We start from the raw sequence: 20,663 nt of genomic DNA, 5'->3' as shown, positions 1-20,663 counted from the left end.
TGTGCAAAGGTCCTGGGGCAGGCTGTGTGAGGAAGAAGAGGCTCGGCGTGGCTGGGTGCAGCAGACCGTTTGAACCTGACTCGGCTCCCACCTGGCTTAGTGCACAGGGACCCAGGATCCTCAGAGTCCGGGCCCTGCCAACCCCACAAGTTCAATGTCAGCTCGGAGCCCAGTGCTGCTCAGTGCTTGGCGGGGACCAGGACTAAGGAACTCTGGCATGTCAGAGATGCCAGCGGGGAGCCGGGGCCTCCTTGCTCTCCCTGGGGACTTCCACAGGGGCCTCTGCTGCCTGCAGGAAGCTGGAGGTGGGCAAGAGAGGGACGAAGGGACCCGAGAGGAAGCAGGACAGGAGGGCGGCCCAGCCTGCCCGGGAGGCTGGGGAGGAAGCGTCCGCCGGCCAGCAGCTCGTGGGGAGAGCACCTCTGTTCAGATCCAGCTTGGGGCGGGGGGCGGGGGGCGCCCAGCTTAAAAGATCAAGAGTCCGTCGGAGCCTGAGGGGCAGTGAGCACCCCATTTGTCGGACTTGGGCTCCAGGGATGAACCCATTTTTCTCTTCCTCGCAACCATCCCCTGAGGAAGATCGCTGAGAGCGCCTCCATTTACCAGGGAGGAGAGTAGGGTAGAGGCCCGTGGGCAGCGTGGAGGCCAGCCTCAGGGGAGAACCGGACGGCGGGAGGGAGGCGGCTAAAGGCAAGAGGCGCCCACTGCCGCCATTTTTCTGTGGTGGTCACTTGGATTTGGGGCAACAGACTGGGTGCTGGGGTCCTGACCCTGCTTTCCCTCCACTGTCCCCTCCTCACGGCCACCTCTCCTTCCTGACACCAGCCCCTTGATGACCAACGGTGACCTGACCACAAGTCCCTCTGGACGGTCCTCCAGCAGCCGGACACGCAGATGCCAAATGTCCCTGACAACCCAGGCCGGCTCACACACGCCAGGGAGGGCCTGAGACCCGCCTGAGTCTTAAACGTCCCCTGTGGAACTTGTGTCTCGCCAGCTCCTCCGGCTGTCGTGCAAGGTCCCCTGAAGAACGTCCATGTAAATGGCTTTCCTACTCACTCACCGTGTGATCCTGAGCTGGGGAAGGCGGCCTGGGGTGCCATCCATGTGGGCGCCATCTTGGAAGTTCCAGCTCACTCAGGCTCCAGGTGACCGCAGCCCACGCCACCCGCCCAAGGAGCAGCGGAAGTCCCCAGCGGAGCCCCGCCAAGCCGGGGAACCAGGAGCTACCAAAGCAGTTGCTTTCAGCCACTAAGTTTTGGAGTGGCCTGTCACACAGCAGTGGGTCACCAGACACGCACCGTGGCTCAGCCCTTCAGAATGCTTTGGGGGTCTTCCCGACCCGTTTCCCTGCTCCAACCGCGGTTCCTCCTCATCTTCTCCTGTCTGGTCCCTTCCTGTCATTCAAGTCTCAGTTTTAACGTCACCTCCCCAGCTCAGACGTCAACCTGGTCAAGGGCTGACGGGGCCTTGCTGTGGGGGTAATCCGTCGGTGTGATCGGAGTCCCTAATCTGCTGCTCTTTATTAGAGTGACCATCCCCGGTGACCTCAGGCTGACTGGACCCAGGGCAAGGTCTGAGGCTACCCTGCAGAAATGGAAGTTCCTTTCTCGGACGGCGACGTCAGTCACGCCCAAGGTTTCCAGACCTCCACGGCAGCCGGCCCTGCAGATTTGAGCGCTCCGGGTCCCTCCCCACCCACCCCTGGCAGTAAGTCTCCTGATCCGTCTGTCCGTCCCGTCCGTCCACAGGCCGGAGCTCTGTTGGGACCCTGACAGCCTGCCAGCCACCCCCCAAGGCGGACTTCATTTTAGTTCTCTGCGTAAAACTCCCCACCGCCAGTGAGTGCCGGTCTCGTCTGGGACTTCTCCCAACCTAGTCCAGAGCAGTACTGTCCGGTAGAACTCTCTGGAATGGCAGGCATGTTCTAGAACTGGGCTGTACCCACAGGGGCCCGGGAGCCGCGTGGCTGGGGACGTGGCCTCTGTGGGTGCAGACGGGCATTTTTGACTTCATTTGATTTTAAAGAGTGGACGTTGAACTCGCCACACAGATGCCCGCTGGATAGCCCAGGGCTGGAACACAGGCCCGCGGGCGCGGGCTCCCCATCCCGGCCCCCCGGGTCCCCGACGGCGACTGAAACAGAGCCAAGCGGATGAGCCGGTGGCCCCAGAGCCCCGCTGGGGACGGGTTTCTGTCACGGGGGAGCAAAAGTCCTAATGGGGTGTGAGGGACTCTCGAGAAGCCACAGGAGGGGACAGGCTGAGCGAGAACCAGGGAACGGACGGACGTCACGCCGGAGCACGCGGACGAGGCCTGGGGAGGGGCGGCTCGGCCTGCGCCCGGCCAGCCAGCCCCGAGTCGGGAGGGACTGGAACAATAGGGCAATCAGGACCCGCTCCCACGCTTTGTCCCACGCTTTGTTCACTCGCAGGAAGACTTCGTGGCGGAAGGCGGGCTCGGGGGCTTCATTCAAAGCCCGAACTGGGAAGAGGCCAAGGACCGCCGAAGGCTGTCCTATTTTGGGGCCACTCTGCATCCTGTTTTCCTCCTGGCTGCCGGTCCCCCGGATGCTCAGGAGAAGGCGCCTCGGGAGGCTGCGGTGCAGGCAGGTCCGTGCCCTGGCCTCGGGTCTCTCTGCTGCGGTCACCTGGGCCTCCTGAAGGACGGCCGGGCTCCTCTCCCCGCTCAGGGCCACCCTCTATGCTGGCTGCAGGGCAGGAGAACCCGTTAGGGTTTGGATCTGGAATGTTCCCCAAAGGCTGACGGGCTGCAGGCTCAGGCCCCGGGCAGCAGACTGGAGGCGGGGCCGGGGGAGCGACTGGTCAGGAGGGCTCTGGCCCCACGGATGGAGTCACGTCACCTGGAGCACCAGGGCATCTCTTGACCCCGGCCCTGTGCCCACCTCTCGGGCTGCCAAGGCGCTCGGCTCTGCTCCACCAAATCCCTCAGCCTGGTCGCAGGCCCAGAGCAGCGGCGTCGGCGGTCAGGGCCCAGTGCCCAAACAGACGTCCCTCCTTGAAGTCGTTCTCCTCGGGGACTCTGCCCAGCACTGGAAAGGGGACTAACACAGGGCCCTTCGGCTCCCAGCCCTGCAGAGGCAGCTCCTGGCCTGGCCCCAGTGGGAGCTGGCCGGCCCACCTGCCCACTCAGGCCTCCTCTGCTGACCCCGGCAGGCCCCGGCTCCGTCTCCCTGTGCCCGGGGCGCCCCGCTCTCTCCTGCCACAGGGACCACCACAGGGTCCCTCAGGCCAGTCACTGGGAGACGTCCTCTTCCCGGGTCTCAGCAGGCAGCCGGGGCTGGAGGACAGGGACGGGGACGGCAGAGCGTCCGCCACCTCCACGGTGGGTTGTCCTTGGGAAACTGAAAACGTAACTGACCAGGAATCATCAGGCCGCGAACAATGGAAAGGCCCAAAAGAAGAGTGGAGAGAAAGGAGGGAGAGCGGGAGAAGGGACGGAGCACACGCCCCCGTCGGGCTGTCCCTGGAAGGTGGCCGGGAGCCGGGGGAGGAAGGTCCGGCTCGCCCGCTCTCCAGTCCCGGCTGGAGGGAGGCGGCCCCGGCCAGGACACACCCTCCCAGCTGCCGCACCCACGACCCGGATCCGGGCTCTGCAGGGGCCACGGGGCAAACAGGGCGGGGCAGGGAACGTGGCCCGGGGTTCCTTCCTCACCATGGGTTGGCCAGGGAGCGGCCAATGGAGGACAGCGGCCGACGGGGGGGAGGGGCTAAAGAAGCAGCAGCGTTGAGGGAGACGGTGGCTCGATGGCTGGTGGCTGGGGGGACGGCAACGGCTGGGAGCTGAAGGAGAAGGGCGGAAGCCGGCCCCGAGGCCTGCATGCGGCTCTGCCGAAGCTCTCGGGGGAGAACAGACCCCAAGGTGCCGGGGGTGGAGGGGGGGCCTTGGAAGGTGATGAGGTCACAAAGGGATTATCGTCCTTGCAAAAGAGGCCCCGGAAAGCCACCGTTCCCTCCTGCCTAGTGACGGACACGAGGGGCCGACTGTGAGGCCTTCGCCAGACACCAAATCTGCCGGTGCCACGTCCCCAGACAGCCGAGCTCCGGGACCTGGGGGCAGCGCGTGTCTGTTGCTGAAGGCTCGTTAGAGCAGCCCAAAGGGAGTCCACGGAACCAGAGAGGAGGGCGGGGAGGAGGCAGGCGGGGGAGGAGGCAGGCGGGGAAGGCTAGCAGACTCTGGGGACGGTGGTGACAGTTGGGTGATGGTCATGATGACGGTGATGGTGATATGGTGAGTGACAGTTGTAAGGTTATGGTTGTCATGGTGATGTGGTGGTGATGGTGGTGATGATGGTAGTGGTGATGGTGATATGGTGAATGGTAGTTGTAGGATTGGGGTGGTCATGGTGAGGGTGGTCATGGTGGTGGTGATGGTGGTGATGGTGGTGATGGTGGTGATGATGGTGATGGTGGTGATGGTGGTGATGGTGGTGGTGATGGTGATATGGTGAATGGTAGTTGTAGGATTGGGGTGGTCATGGTGAGGGTGGTCATGGTGGTGGTGATGGTGGTGATGGTGACAGTGATGATGGCAATGGTGACGGTGGTGATGGTGGTGACAGTGATGATGGTGATGGTGGTGGTGATGGTGGTGATGGTGGTGGTGGTGATGGTGGTGATGGTGGTGGTGGTGATGGTGGTGATGATGGTGATGGTGGTGATGGTGGTGATGGTGGTGATGGTGGTGATGGTGATGATGGTGATGGTGATGGTGGTGATGGTGATGGTGGTGATGGTGATGGTAGTGATGGTGGTGATGGTGGTGATGATGGTGATGGTGATGGTGGTGATGGTGGTGATGGTGATGGTGGTGATGGTGGTGATGGTGGTGATGGTGGTGACAGTGATGATGGTGATGGTGATGGTGGTGATGGTGGTGATGGTGGTGATGGTGGTGATGACGGTTGTGGTGTTTACATTCCTGACAATGTTAAGGTTCCCAAATAAAGGCCTGTCCTCTCCAGCCTTTGCTAGGCCTTGTTATGGGAACACCTTCTCGGTTCTTCCACCCCCTGGTGATAGAGTACTGACTTCTGCCATCTTCGTGACACGTTCCAGATGCCGCAACATTTACTTTGTACTAATCTCATTTCAGTACTCATGTCTTTTTGTTCTTCTCTCACAGAAGATCCACCCCCAGATGCCTTTACGACCTGCTCTTCCCCAACCCGACTTCTACCATGGACCCCTCCATTGACTCGGTTTTAAGAGGGAACTCCAAACTGCTTGCCCCTCGCTGCCCCCTTCCAGCTCAAAGCAGCCAGAGCGACGTCGCCCCCTTTCCTTACAGCAGTAGGGAGTTCCTAAGGCCAAAAGGGGGAATGAAGCCAGAACTGGGGACAGGCGGTTCGTGTAGAAATAGGGGATCGAATCAGATGGGGAAATGGAGGCCGTGAAAGCCATTGCTTCTGGAAGTTGGAGGCTGCCCCTGGGAGAATGGAATGTCAAGCATCTGCAGAGCCCACTGACTACCAGATTTACCTGGCTGAATCACACTGGCCCTTCCCCTGTCCATTCACTTCTCACTTTATGCATCTCACCTGCCTAATCACATAGGTGAGAGGGAGAGATGAGGGGGAAAGAACTGGAGAATAAAAGAGACCTTAACCTATAAAGGATGTAAGGTACGCTCACTTCTTGGGACTTTAGAACATCAGCCATGGTCCCCTTCTCCCTCCCGGGAGAGGTCTGTGTCATCACCTTTAAATAGAACCCACTTAATATGCTGAATCCTACTACAATGTTAGGATTAGCCTGCAGACTCTTCCTTATGATACTTGCAATTCTTAAATGTTTGTGGTCCATTTTCAACAAGAGACTCATGAGGGTTCAGGTCAATCAGGTCCTCCTGAAGAATCCCTTGTCCAAATTAATAAAAATGGGGGAAATGTTGGGAGAAATCCTAGTTCTTAGCTTGCAGCAGTTAATGTCTCAAGTGTGTAAACTGCAGAGAGGAGCTTTCCACTCTGACCACCTAGGAAAGTAAACAACTGCCCCAAGTTGACCTAGTGTTACCAAGGGAACCTGTATGGGGGCCTGGTGGTCTGAACCCCCATGGCACATTGTGATTGGGCAAGAAACTTATAAAATGTATACCAGTTCCCGCAATAAACGAGTTTGCAGGCTGCTCACCACAAACCTGCTTCCGCCCAACTCCCGGAGTCTGAGGTCTTGACTCCACAGCCCTTACCTGTGCCTGAGCTAGCCTGGCACCCCTACAGACAGTGAATGGCAGTTGTCAGATTGTAGTGCCCATGGTGACAGTGGTGATGATGGTGGTGATAATGGTGATGGTGATGAAGGTTATGGTGGTGATGATGATGGTGATGATGGTGATGATGGTGATGGTGGTAATGGTGATGGTGGTGATGATGGTGGTGGTGGTGATGGTGATGATGGTGATGGTGATGATGATGGTGATTGTGGTGATGGTGATGATGATGGTGATTGTGGTGATGGTGATGATGATGGTGATAGTGGTGATAACAGTGATGGTGATGGTGGTGATGGTGGTGATGGTGGTAATGGTGATAGTGGTGATAATGGTGGTGGTGGTGATGGTGGTGATGGTGGTGATGGTGATGGTGGTGATGGTGGTGGTGACGGTGGTGACAGTGGTGATAATGGTGATGGTGGTGGTGGTGATGGTGATGATGGTGATGGTGGTGATGGTGACGGTGGTGATGGTGATGATGGTGGTGATGGTGGTGATGTTGGTGATGGTGGTGATGGTGGTGATGATGGTGATGGTGGTGATGATGGTGATGGTGATGGTGGTGATGATGGTGATGGTGATGGTGGTGATGCTGGTGATGGTGGTGATAGTGGTAATAATGGTGATGGTGGTGATGATGGTGATGGTGGTGATGATGGTGATGGTGGTGATGATGGTGATGGTGGTGATGATGGTGATGGTGATGGTGGTGATGGTGGTGATGGTGGTGGTGATGGTGGTGGTGGTGATGGTGATGGTGGTGATGGTGGTGATGATGGTGATGGTGATGGTGGTGATAGTGGTGATAGTGGTGATGGTGGTGATGGTGGTGATAATGGTGATGGTGATGGTGGTGGTGATGGTGATGGTGGTGATGGTGGTGATGGTGGTGATGATGGCGATGGTGGTGATGGTGGTGATGGTGGTGATGATGGTGATGGTGGCGATGGTGGCGATGGTGGTGATGATGGCAGTGGTGGTGGCCTTGATGACAGGGATGACAATAAGAACTACCATGTATCTAATTCAGCCCAGGTCCTTCGATTTTCCCACATCATCTCAGGCAACCAGAGACACAGAGGCGATCATCATCCCCCCACTGCTTGGGAAACTAAGCACCGTCATCAGAATCATGAAATTGAAAAATCACACAGCTAACAGGTGGCAAGGCCAGAATTGGAACCCACGTTTGTCAGACTCCAGATTCTGGGCTGTCAGCAGAGGATTAAGGACCAAGAAGGAGAAGGCAGTGACGTGGGCGGGGCTTGCTTACCCGCCCCATTCAATGGAGCTTAATCCTCTATCACCTGTCCCCTCCCCTGTGGGGACGCGGCTCCCTGGGAACACATCTGGGCACCATGTGCAGAGCTGGGCCCAGCACCTCACGGAGCCTTCAGCACGTTGAGTTAAGGGAGGTTTCTGGTTTCAGGACGCAGCAGACGTGACAAGGAAAGGCGCAGGGACCCTGACTGGGACCCCCGAGCTGGCCAAAGGACCGTTCTCTGGAGTCAGGCAAGGTTGACCTAAGAAACGCTGAGAAGGGAACAAAGAGTGCGGACCCCTTACCTCTGGGGCTCCTTGGCACTGGAAAACAGAGATCTCCCAGAAGCCAGAGACAAAATGAAGGTTACTGATGTCTCTAAAACCAAGCCGTCCCCAGCCCTGGGAGGAGAGAGACCCACAAGCTTGGCCCGGCGCAGGCAGCCTTGCCTCCCGTGAGTTTCTCGAGACAACCGGCATGCCTTCAGTCACTTCCCAGACTCGCACAGAGGGCCAGGGTGCCCGGCCAGGTCCCGGAGTTAGGATCTCTGATCTCATCCCTCCTAGACAGCAGGATCCAGGAGGAGGACGGCTTGGCCCTCAAGACACAGGTCTAGTGGGAAAGATGCTAGTTTATTCCCTAGTTTGAGATCACGTTTTTAGTTAGGGCGAAGGGCAGGAAACTGATGGAACTGTCCAGTTCCGGAGATGGTTAGAAGCTTCAAGGAACGGATTGTAATCATTGAGGGAAGAAGAGAATTTGAAAAAAGAAGGATCCTTCCAGGGCGGCCCGCTGCTGCCCCCTGGTGGAGACTCGTAGCAGGCGCAGGCTGCCCCTCTCCGGGCACATCAATGGGGTGGGCGGGGCGCTGAGGGTGAGGGGGCGGGGCAACAGGGGCGCCTGCTGGAAGTAGGGTCACAGGTACGGTCAGATGGTGCTGGAAGCTGTCACTCATTCATCCATTCACTGGGCAAGGCACAGAGGCCTTGGGCGCACGCATGCCCAATAGGTTGAGGGGGAACCAAGGGGGCCTGTGCGGCTGGAATAAGATGCTCTAGGCTGAGCCCAGTACGAGATGAGGCTGGAGAGGAGGCCAGGGGCCCGTGCAGGCCTTGTGGGTCCCTGGACGCATATGGCCTCAGACAGCTGGTCCCCCAGCCTTGTGAAGGGCTTTGAGCAGGACCCGGATGAGGACAAGGACCAACGGGGAAGGGAAGGGAATTCTAGGAGAAAGGTGAGCAGGCGAAGGGAAGGCCAGGCCTTGTCTAAGTCGCTCTAAGGAATTCGGGGATTCACTGGACACCCAGGGCTTGAGGGGGAGAGGGAACCGTGGGGCCCCAGAGGGGACCCGACCCTGGGGACCCTGCAGCCCCTGAGGAAGGCAGCCTGCTTTAAGCTGCCGTGGGGTCTCACGGGCCGGGTGAAGAGGACGGTGCACTTACTTAAAAATACTTATCAAATCCCCGCTGTGCGCTAGATATTGACCTGTCACCCTGGCAGAGATGCTAAGGTACCTGCCCCTCCAGCAGCTTCCAGCCCAGTGGCAGAGAGGCATCCAAGAAGAAAAAGCCACTCCTCCAAAAGGTGGAAATCAACTTGTGGTGAGCACCTCCGCTACCCTGAGGAAGAGCAGAGGTGACACCTGATGGCAAGGAGACACACAACCCGGGGACGATCCCTTCCCAGCAAGCCTGAGTGAGGCTGACCTCAGCCCTCCGTGCCACAGGAATTGGGGAAAATGGGGTCATTGCTTTTGAGGACCTAAGTCCTGGCTCCAAGGCTGGCCCCTCAGCAGGGCCTGACACACTGAATCATCACTGCCCAGGTGGAGGCAGGGGGATCCATGAGCTCAGTGTCTCTTCAGACCATGGGTCACAACCCGTGAGTGACGTGTGACATGAGAGCAGCAGGTCATTGCCAGCATTTGGCCAAGGATATGCAATAAAATGGGAAAGAATTTAAAATGTCCCAGCATGCGTGTCAGGGTGGGTACTGTGTCAGCAAACCACCTCGGTCGGTTGGGTACAGGTATGTGTGCCTACGTGTGTGTGTGTGTGTGTGTGTGTGTGTGTGTGTAGGTGTGGGGCTGGAATCGTTTGTCAATTTTTTGTTTGTTTGTTTGGTTGGGTTTTTTTGCCACATAGCTTGATCCAAAAAAGGTGCAAAGGAGTTGATGAGGGCGTCCCAAGGTCTCATCCTGCCCAGATGTCACTAAGGATGAGTGTTTGTTCCTCGGAGAGCTGACAAAAGCCTGTCTCTGGCAGAACCGGGGCCAGCTCTGCTTTTAGGGACTTTGCCAAGCTCCACAGCATGACTCCAGTGAGAAATTCAAACTCTAAAAGGCAAGGAAGAAGCTAGTCGCCTCCGATGCTCACTGCCACGCGTTCAGAGGGCGGGGGCGGGGAAGAGGGGTAGGCACCCAGAAGCATGGATTTCCTGGAAAACGAGACGGCAGTGCTGCCAGAAGCTTAAAATGCGTCCATCTTTGCTGCAGGACCTGAGTGCTCTGCACTCACTCTACAGGAACAGCCACAGAGATGCCAAAGATGGCGCTGCTTATGATAGGGAAAAATACGGATGTGACCTACATTTCTAAAAACACTTCCCGGGTTGTCAAATACAAGGGGCTGGGGGGGTGGGTTAGTGTTCAGGCAAAGTAGGAAATACATTTACTGACAAAGGAAGATGATGTAATATTGAAAATTCCTGCAGTTTCTCAGAGGAGAGGAAGCTGCCTAAGGCTTCTCACCACAGGTAGAGCGGGGAAGTCACCTTGAAGCAGGTCTGCAGGCTCCAAGTGATGGAGAGGCGTCTCTTCCCCATACGGACGTCAGGTGAGTCAACAGCATGGGGCTCCAGGTACCCAACAGCAGGACCAGATGGCTAGGCAGCCAGGGGCACCTCTGCCTTCCAGGGAACACCAGGAAAGAGCTCAAAGCAGTGCCGTTTATCATGACTGGGAGTCGGGGGGATGTTACTGATATGTGCTGGGAAGAGATCAGGGAGGCTGCTGAACAGCATCCTCCAACACAGGACAGCCCTCAATGGACATTTTGATGTAACTACAGCCTGGATCAGGATCTGCTGGCAAGAAAGACAGAAAGGGCATGCGGCAGGGGATCTGGGTCAAGGACCTGTTTCCTTATGTTCTGTTTGGTTCAGGGCTGGATCCCGCCCCGCTTCTGGCACATGAGAGTCACTCAATAAACACCAACGTGGTGCGTGTTGAATCACTACAAGGGCGTCCATGACCAAGCAGTCACTGGACGCTGCAGGACTGGTGTTCGACAGCGACACCTTGTGGCCGAAACCAGAACGACAGTGCTGGAGGCCAATAACACTTCTCTGCCTGGTATTTGCAGAGCTGAGCTCTAGGAGGTAAAGAGCCCCAGACGCGTGGGAAAACCGTGACTATGAAGGGAGGCTGGAGGCCTGAAGGAAATGATGTGTGATGTTATGAAACAGGGCTGGGGAGATAGCTCAGCTGGTAGAGTGCTTACCTCGCAATCACAAGGCCCTGAGTTCGATCCCCAGTACCGCAAAAAAAAAAAAAAAAAGAGAGAGAGAAACAGCTGTCTGATCAACTAACTGGAAAGATCCAGGAGAGATGACCATGTACGTGGACCCTAAACTGTTAAGCAAGTCACAGATTGTCTTATAGGTTACAAAAAAAAAAAAGCAAATTTCAAAAGAATATGTTTAAATAATCCTAATGTTTAGAAAAAGTATACATATAGCCATTTGTCAGGAAGAATTATACCAAAAATTATGCCAAAACGACATCAGGTCCCTACAGGATGGGACTACCAGGAATGCATAGCATTTATATAAAAAAATAAGTAGCTAGACATTGACCCAAAATACAGTGGCACTTCAGAATATCTACGGTAAAAAAAAAGACCCCGGTCTTCCAGGCACACTCAGGACCTCTGTTATCCAGAACCAGACGCCCTACAACCTCCGCGTGTCCTCTCCTGGCAGAAGTTCAAACTCAAGACCCACCCAGTTCACTTCTCCCAGCCCGCAAACCCCAGGCGACTCTGTGCCCCGATCCAGGGTTGACCGTGTGTCCCTGGCCTGCGCAGGAATCTCCAGGGATGGTCCCAGACGCCCCGGGATGCGACTCTGCACTGCGTGCGGCTCACCTGACATGTGCACATTCCTGAGACAGGAGAGCGAGGCGTTGAGGCGCGCACACTCCTCCCGGTTGGCTCCGTACTTCTCCACGGTCTCACACACCTGCTCGTCGGTCATCTCCAGGAGGTCCTCCAGGCTCAGCTGGCCTGGGGAGATTTCCTAGGAACAGGGACAGAGAAGGTCAGTAGGGCACCGCGGGGCCTCCATGCCGCCCTCTAGTGGTGCCCGGTGCAAATGCCTGGCCGAGATCTGGGAATCTGGGGTCAGACGGGCTTGGGTTTGAATCTCAGGTTGGCCACTCAGACAAGTTTCTTACCTCTCTGAGCCTCACTTTTCTCACCTATAAAACAGGATCCTAAGCATATACACTAGGTGAGCACCCGCATATGCTTAATCCTCAGTCAGCACTCTGCACAGCACTAATTATCTGCCTGTGTCTCCAGCTGACTTCTGAACTCCTTATCAAGCAGGGCCCCGTTTCATTCTGCCTGACTTAGCCGGCAGGAACTCCATCAAATCCCACGTGAACCCAGAACAAGCCCTCTCCCAGCTGCCCTCGACTCTCGGAATCCTCTGGACCCCAGACCCAGGGACTAGGGTGCTTACTGGGTCTTCAGGAACCCTAGGAGCAAAGGGCCTGGAAGTCTGTGGGTGGATCCAGGCTGGAAATGTAACCAGAGTTGTGTTTGAGCACCATGGGGCAGGGCTTTGCATCCTGTGGCCCAGGGGTAAGGCTGGGGCATTGTGGGGTGCAGGAAGGGAAATCTCTGAACAGATGGGCTGGCAACAGAAAAAGGAAGCGGGATTCCCAAATGAAATATGATGGAGGTGTCCTTCTCCCCAAAGCCCTGTATGCAAACATCCCCAAAATTGTCAAACTTCTGAACTTGCACATCTATAAGTACATGTATGTGTGTGTGCCTTCATTCATAGCACTGAATGGTAGTTAATGGTTTTACACATTATAATTTAAATGAGACGTTTAAGTCTGTGGATGCCTGAGCCATATTGTGGGCGCTTGCTGCCCTCTTGTGGCCACACCTGTGTATTACAGCAAAATGCAAATCTTCGCTTGAATTCGCGACTGCAAAGAGGGAACTGCGTCAACACGCGTAAATATGATCACAAAAAAAGCTTCGGAACAAAAGCCGAAGACCAAACAGTGCCTTTCCGACCAGTGTACTGAGCCAGGGGACAGAGGACAGAGAAGAATAACTTGGAAGTGTTCTTAAATAGAGACATGTTGCAGGTAAGCCCCGCTTCAACACAGGTGAGGACCCAGGGTCTGAAGGCACGGGATGAATCACAGCAGAGGGGATGACCCACAACACAGAAAGAGCACCCTCTTCGCTGCAGGGCTCACTGTGCACTTTAATCCTACGATTTAAAAATACACGGATATTCAATTTGCACTGAAATTTAGAATCATAAAAAAGCATAAAAATTTTCTTGACACTTAACACGAAGAAAGTCTTAATGAACCTGGGCGAAGAGAGTAGATGCACTTATGTTTGACGATGATCATAATGATGATCATGAAAATAATAGTAGCTGGGACGGTGGCACCCTGTTTGAAGCATTTTACATGGATTTTCTTTTAAGGTCACAAAGATAACATAACTGTGGGTCGCTTCTAATTACCATTTGCAGACTGGAATGCTAAAACGCAGAGAAGTTAGACCACTTGCCCGAGGTCACACAGCGAGTGGGGTGGATTCAAGAGCTGAACTGGGCCATCTCACTTCAATGCTTTCTCCCAAGGCCCGTCCCGCCCCGGGAGAGGACCTCTGGTGGACACATGCGTGAACTGCAGGCAGAGAGCCAAACTTCAGCCCCGCCCCCAACCCCTGCCTGGAGACTTGGACTCACTCAGCTGATCAGAGTCCAGGGTAAGAGCAGACACCCAGGTGCCCGAGAGTTAGGTAAATGCCAATGAGCAAAGTCGGGAGCTGGGGGGAGCCTCAGGGACCCACAGGCCGGAGATGGAGGATTCAGGTAGTATGGTGAGCAATTCTGATTTGGGCCTTTTTATTTATTTACTTATTTTCACCCAGGGCCTCACCCATACCAGGCAGGCTCTACCACTGGGCTACTCTCCCAGCCCTGCGATTGGGTTTTTTTAGGCAGACCCTTTCAGCTTTCAAACGTTGGCTCCAAAAAAAACCTTTTTGAGTAGTAATCATCTCAGACAAACAAAAACTACCTGCCCATCCAATTCGGCTTGAGGGTCATTGGTTCTACACACACACACACACACACACACACACACACACACACAGAAGAACAAGGACACTTGATAATGAAGTGCTCCCAAAGTCTCTGATCAAAGTGCAGCCGGCCATGGAATTAGCACGTGCTGTTTGCAATTATACGGGACCTTCCACTCTCGCGGTATTTGTGAGCAGCCCCTCCTGGCCTCCTGGGACTGGAATAAGGGAACCAGAATCGTGCACGGCCTGGTGAGAGGTGCAAGATGTGGGGAGGGGGTGAGGAATACGGGGTGCTGCGTGGAGCTCCGGATGTTAGAGCTGGTCGCAGGAGATGCTTGCCCAAGAGGACCAGGTCTAAAACAGGCAAAGCCACTTCCAGCAGGCAGCAGGGGGCTCCTGGAGACAGGCCTGTTGGTCCCACAGGCAGGGGTGAATGCCCTCTTCCGCTCAGCTCAGGGAGGTTATAGCAACGGGAACATGAGCAGAAAGCATAGTGCTTCCCACCTAAGATACTGCAACCGTCTGAGCTCCATTCTTTTGCCAGCCCCTCCCACTCACTGGCTGGACAAGTCACCTCACCTCTGAGCCTCGTTATGGGGATAATGACCATACCTACTCAGAAGGTCACTGAGAGGGGTCTGAATAGTCTCAACAGCTGAAAGTCTTCATACACAGCCCTTAGTCCAATCCCTGGCACTGGACATTCAGTGGCCTAAGCTGGTTTTATAGGAATGACCAGTCGCTGGAAAGAACAAGCTCCTGGGATCCCAGTGGGTAAAGAGATCCCTCTGTTCTTGGGAGCTTCAGGATGCCCAACCTCGATGGCAGCCACGGCGCATCAAGTGTTCTGGCTTAGTTTTGCCATTGGAAAGCCTTATTTCCAAAGTTTTCAATAACAACAATCAGCTAAAATTTACTGGGTGCTCTTAGGTGCCAGAGTGTGAGTTGAATATTGTATATAGATCATCTCACTTTATCATGCCAGATACTTAAGAAGGGACCATGATCATCCCCATTTAACTGATAGGAAGATCAATGCTCTAAGAAGGCACCATCCAATATGGCGGCCACTGGCCACATTAACATGAAACACAATAAAAATTGAGTTCCTCGGCCATTTGCATTAACCACCACTCCAGCGCCCAGTGGCCACACGTGGCTAGTGGCTGTTGTATCAGAGTGCACAGACGTCCCAAGTTCCATGGGACAGCGCTGGTCTAAGTGGGAACCCTGTTCGGACACATCGGAGATCCTGTGTGCTGTCATCCACTGTGTGCTAGGGACTGTGCTAGGCACCGCTAAAACTCTGCCACCCCAGGAGCAGCAGAAGGGTGGCTTGTGGCCAGTCAGGGGCAAGGGACACAGGGCTGCCTCCAGTCACCTCCAGGACCTCCTTGCGCACGTCCACGATGCGGAACCAGTGCCGGAGCTGGGGGAAGCCGTCCAGTTCCGCGTTGCGCTCCTGCAGAGCCACCTTCTTCTTGCAGGACAGCTGCCGGCTGAAGTACTTCACCAGCTTGCTCTGCAGAGACAGAGGAGGACAAGGACACGTCTCAGAGGCACCATACAAGGAGCAGAGGCGGGAAGCCCAGGCCTCCCCCACCCAAACTTCTCCAATTTGCAACCGACAGACTTTGGTTCAGCTACAGCGAGATCCCAGTGTTCCACCTGCTACGGTTCGGATGTGGTTTGAGTGCATCCCCCAAAGTTCCACAGGCCAGAAATGTGGCCCCCAAGGTGCGGATGTGGAGAGGTGCTGGCTGGCTCTTTAAGAGGTGGGACCTGGTGCGGGCTGATTAAGTCATGAGAGTATCAGCCTCAGAAGGGATGAATGTCTTCTCCAGACCACATTAGCTCTCTCAGGAGTGGGTTGCTAAAAAGCTAGGCCACCTCCCATGTTTGGTCCTTTCTGGCTGGTTCCCTTAGCACTTCGTCAAGCAGCCAGCACTATGCTATTTGGACCTTCCAGCCATCACATACATTTCTTTTCTTTATAAAGTATCCAGCCTCTGGTGTTTTATTACAGCAACACAAAAAGTACCGAGATAGCACCCATCCCCCCCTGCCATGTTGGTGATGAGGCAAAGAGGAAGACTCTGATTTTTTCTTTTTGTGGGGATGGGATGGGGACTGGCGTGGACTTTAGGGGAGGCCCTTCTGCTGTGCCCACTCACAGTTCAATTGCATATAGACCTTGACCCCACAATCCCACTTCCAGAAATTCATTCTGCCAACGAAATAGCTGTGTCCGCGGATATTTTCTTACAGTTCTGTTGGCAAAGGCTACAGATCACAAACACTCTGAGGGATCCTCGGCAGGAAACTCATCAGATAAAAAGATGCTGCGACCACACAAAAGAACTCTCTGCAGCCATAAAATAGGTGTCCAAGACGCACTGATAAATAAATCCTCTCCCATTCTCACGGAAAATGTGTCTAGGGATGTCACTCTGTAAAGGCAGCGTCCGTCTCTGGAAGATTTCCTGCTCCTCCAGGGAAGCGGGGCGGGAGGATGGGAAGAGAGAGGGGAGAATATTTTCTTGGCGCCCCTGTGCGCTCTTGAACTCGCAAGTCCTATACAAGTATTCACAAATTAACAAATGCTTTTTAAAAACGAGCTGGGCCTGAACCCCTGTTTCTGGCAGGATGCCCAGACATGCAAAAGGAAACTTTTTGTGGCTAGCTTTGTAGAAACCAGCTCGAACAAGAGAAAGGCAATGCGCCTTCGCCCAGGCAGAGAAAGAACCGTGAAGAATGAGCTCCCGGCTTCTGCGCTAGGGCGGGAGGGGGAGAAAACGGTCACGTGTTTCTTTATGGGTAGTTTTTACATTGTTTCCATAACGGCCCAGAGTATATTATCCGTGTGATTCAAAACATATTTAATAAAGATGATTAAATGGAACAAAATTAAAATCCTTGGATAGGCAGGTGCCTGTGGCATTTCAAAGCAACCAACATTTGTCAGGAGCTCTGGATGGTTCTGGAACTCTGGGCTGACCGGAGAGGGTGTTTCTCCATGCCGGTCTCCGTTTCCCCTTTGCGTCATGGGAAACCTCTCTTCTGGGCCTCTCAGCCCCTGTGCCTGGATAAAAGTGGTCCCCACCACCCCAGGTCGCAGGTGGACATGTGTCCCAGGCTTGGTCAAACAGCTGTGTTTGGATCAAGTGTAACAAGGGACCCAGCAGAGCCACTGAACCATCCCAGGACCCAGGCACCCGGGACACAGCCCTCAGGCCCGGCTGGGGCAGCGGGTGGTTGATGAAAGAGGGTCACCTGGAGCCCACCTCCCCGGCCAGGAGCACTTGCAGCTGTGGTCAAGGATCTGGTGGGTGGGCATCTCCCAGAAACCGGGAGAGGCATTCCTGACCACATCCATCAGCCGGGCCCAGAGCGACCCTGGGCTCTGCAGTGACACGTTTGCACCAATTTTCTTCCTTTCTTTTTGGGTTTCTGTCTCTAAGCCTCCTGCCTATGGGGAAGTCGGAGGGCATCTGCCGCCCCTCCTAAGGGGGTGGTGACCTGCAGGGTGGACGGTCTCCTCTGGCGGCTCTAATAAATGGCCACACACTCAGCGGCTTAAAACGACATCTCTTTCCTCTCCAGCACTGCCAGGGATCAAAAGTCCACAGTCGGCCTCACTGGGCGTCAGCAGGGCCGCGCTGCTTCCCGGGCTCCTGGAGAGGACCCACGTCCCGCCTTCTCAGTCCCTAGAAGCGACCGCCGTCCTCGGCTCCCGGCCCCTTCCTCACGTCACTCAGCTCCGAATGCCAGCGTCAGTCAGGTCTCCTGCCACTGACTCCGCCCTCCCGCCTCCCTCTTCTAAGGACCCTAAGGACGACACTGGACCCCCCCCCCAATGATCCGGGGTAGCCCCCATCTCGAGATCCTCAGTCACGTCTATCAGATCCCCTGTGAGGTGAGGCCACATGTCCGCAGCTCTGCCTGAGTCACCAGGTCTTTACTGACCTCCTGCTGCTCTGCTGTGGATCTCAAATGTCCCCCATTTGTTAAAGCCACGGCCCTCAGCAGGGCGCCACTGGAAAGGGTGGAGTCTTTAAGAAGCGGGGCCTAGTGGGTGGGACTAGGTCACTGGGGACACATCCTCAGAGGGAACAGGAGGACCCTGGTCTCTTCCTCTCTTTCAAGTCCTGGCACCATGAGGTGAGCAACTACCTCTTCCACACCCTCCCATCAGGCTGTGCTGTATCACCACGGGCCCAAAGCCATCATGCCAACCCACCACGGGCTGAAACCTCCAAAACGGGAAGCTCAAATAAACCTTCCCTCTTTTTAAATTGATTATCTCAGGTATTTTGTGACAGTCACAGCTCAGGCACCTGCTAGGGAGCAAGAATGTACTAAGGTCTAAATATTCAGATACAGAATCAGAAATGACTCTGAGCTTATGAGACTCTAAGATGAACAAACCAATCAGAGCTGCTGAGGGTCAGAGATCATGACCAGACACACAGGTTAGAGACCTGTGGTCAAAACCAGCTTCTCACCCCTGAATTTATATGGTAGGCCCACTCGGTACTTGCTATTTATTTGAATTAGGGAGATCTGTGAGGTTGGAAACACAGTTCTGAAACTCGCCTCCTTCTAAAAGGTCAAGAAAATCAGTTTCTTATAAGAGGGAGCCAGGAGAAAGGATAGAGTGTTTTCAGATATGCCCGTGAATGCTTTGATACTACTCCCTTCGAGAGATGGAGGCCGATTCCCCTCTCCGTAAGTGTAGGCGAGGTTCAGTGACAGAATATGCAAGAAGTGACCTTATACGACTTTGGAGATGTGGTCATAAAAGGCACTGTGGCTTTCTTTGTTCATTCTCTCTTGGATCACTCCCTCTGGGGGAAGCCATCCGCCATGCCACATGGATGCTCAAGGGGCTATGGGGAGACCAAGGTGGTGAGGAACTGAGGCCGCCAGCCTACAGCCATGGGAGGGAGCCCTTCTCAGAATGGATCCTCCAACCCCAGTCAGGCCTTCCCCTGACGGGGCATCTTACCCAGGGCCCAGGACAAACCCTGAGCCAGAAGCCCTGCTGCTCCTAAAGATAAACTGTTCCTAAAATCCTGCAAGACAATAAATAGTTTTCTTTTAAGCAACTGGATTTTAGGGTGATGGGTTAAAACAGCAATAGCTAATGAATACAAGGAATCAAATCCCATTCAACATTAGGAGAAGACTGGAATAACTGACCCAGACACAAAAAAGGCACCCCAGGAAAACAGAAGCAGAACAAAACTGTCACCTGCCATCTCAGAGCTCTGTAAGAAAAAGATGCGACGCGTATGATTATGTCCAAATGAACCCCACTGTTGTGTGTAACTCTCACACGCCGATAATTATATTAAAACCAAAAGAGGTACAAAATCTGAAAAAAAAAATCATCTAAATTGGAATTAGAAAATCTCAAAAATGAGGTGTCGAAACTCAGAAAAGTACTAGAAAGGAAAGAAAAATCATTTATTTGCTGAGGTAGATGCATAAAAACAAAGGACAGAAGTAAAAAAAAAAAAAAAAACAAGTAAATGAATCTTCAGAAGCAGGTGGCAGAGGGAGGGTGGGAAGACACCCCACACAGTCAAGACCCCTGAGGACAGTGTCCCAACCAGGCCGCAGCCCCGTGCAGTTGGGAGATTAGCCAACGACAGTAGACTGAGCAAACAGAGAGATACAGGAAGGGTGATTTTTATCAGTGTTTGAGAAAAGTGATACCAACGTGCAGAGGGAAAAGGCTAGAAGAAACCCTGAGGTACTTGGCTAGAATTAGAGATATTGGTTACCAATACTCATAAACATGAAAATAAATGTTAACGTGAAAATACTCATAAATATGAAAATAGATGTTAATGTGAGTGTGTGTGCAAACCTCACACATACAAACATAAATCGCCTAAATGTCCACCGACACCCACAGTATGATTTAGCACATCCAGGGCCCAGGACTTGGCTTCTAAATGCCATTTCTACCCAGAAGATTGGGGATGTGGCTCAGTGATTAAGGCCCGCTGGGCTCAATCCCCAGTAGAAAAAAAAATGCTATTTCAAATTTTTTTAATGCTTAAAAATCCTTAAAAGTTTATCTTCTGACATTTTCCATTAAAATTCCAATGACGTTCTTCATGGAAATTTAAAGAAACAGGCATGAAATTCACTTGGAAAAATAAGAGGCCCAGAAGAGCCAAAGCCATCCATAGTGAGAACAGTTATGTAGGAGGTATCACAATGCCAGACCTTAAATTACACTGCAGAGATCTAGTAACAAAATCGGCATGGTGTTGGCACAAAAATAGAATTGAAGACCACAGGCACAGACTAGAAGACACAGAGACAAACCCACGTAAGTATAGTGATCTCATACTAGACAAAGGCACCATAAACCTGTATTGGAGAAAAGACAGCCTCTTCAACAAATGGTGCTGGGAAAACTGGAAATCTACATGTAGTTGATTGAAATTGAACCCCTATCTCTTACCCTGCACAAAACTCAACTCAAACTGGATCAAGGACTTTGGCATTAGACCAGAGATCCTGTGCTTACTAGAAGAAAAAGTGGGCCCAACTCTCCACCATATCAGCTCAAGAACAGACTTCCTCCACAAGACTCCTAAAGCACAAGAAGTAAAATCAAGAATCAACAGATTACATCAAACTAAAATGCTTCTTCACAGCAAAGGAAACGATCGAGAACATGGGCAGAGAGCCGACAGAATGGGAGAAAAGCTTTACCACCTACACCTCAGGTAGAATGTGAATATACAGGATATACAAAAATCTCTAAAAACTTAAGGCCAAAAAATCCAAATAACCCAATC

The 20,663-nt window shown here is 53.8% G+C and overlaps 1 protein-coding gene across 1 annotated transcript in view; it reads right to left on the bottom strand.

Moving 5' to 3' along the window:
• The window catches only part of Ksr2 (kinase suppressor of ras 2), a 371,336-nt gene that overhangs the window by 273,367 nt on the left and 77,306 nt on the right, over nt 1-20,663 (bottom strand). The window contains 2 exon segments of the mRNA XM_047562072.1: nt 11,641-11,791; nt 15,224-15,364. Coding sequence (XP_047418028.1) covers nt 11,641-11,791; nt 15,224-15,364 — 292 coding nt within the window.

This window comes from Sciurus carolinensis, chromosome 8 (assembly GCF_902686445.1).
Source record: "Sciurus carolinensis chromosome 8, mSciCar1.2, whole genome shotgun sequence".
In the NCBI taxonomy this organism is placed as follows: domain Eukaryota; kingdom Metazoa; phylum Chordata; class Mammalia; order Rodentia; family Sciuridae; genus Sciurus; species Sciurus carolinensis.
The sequence above is the reverse complement of the archived record's forward strand: the minus strand, read 5'-3'. Positions and strand labels throughout refer to the sequence as shown.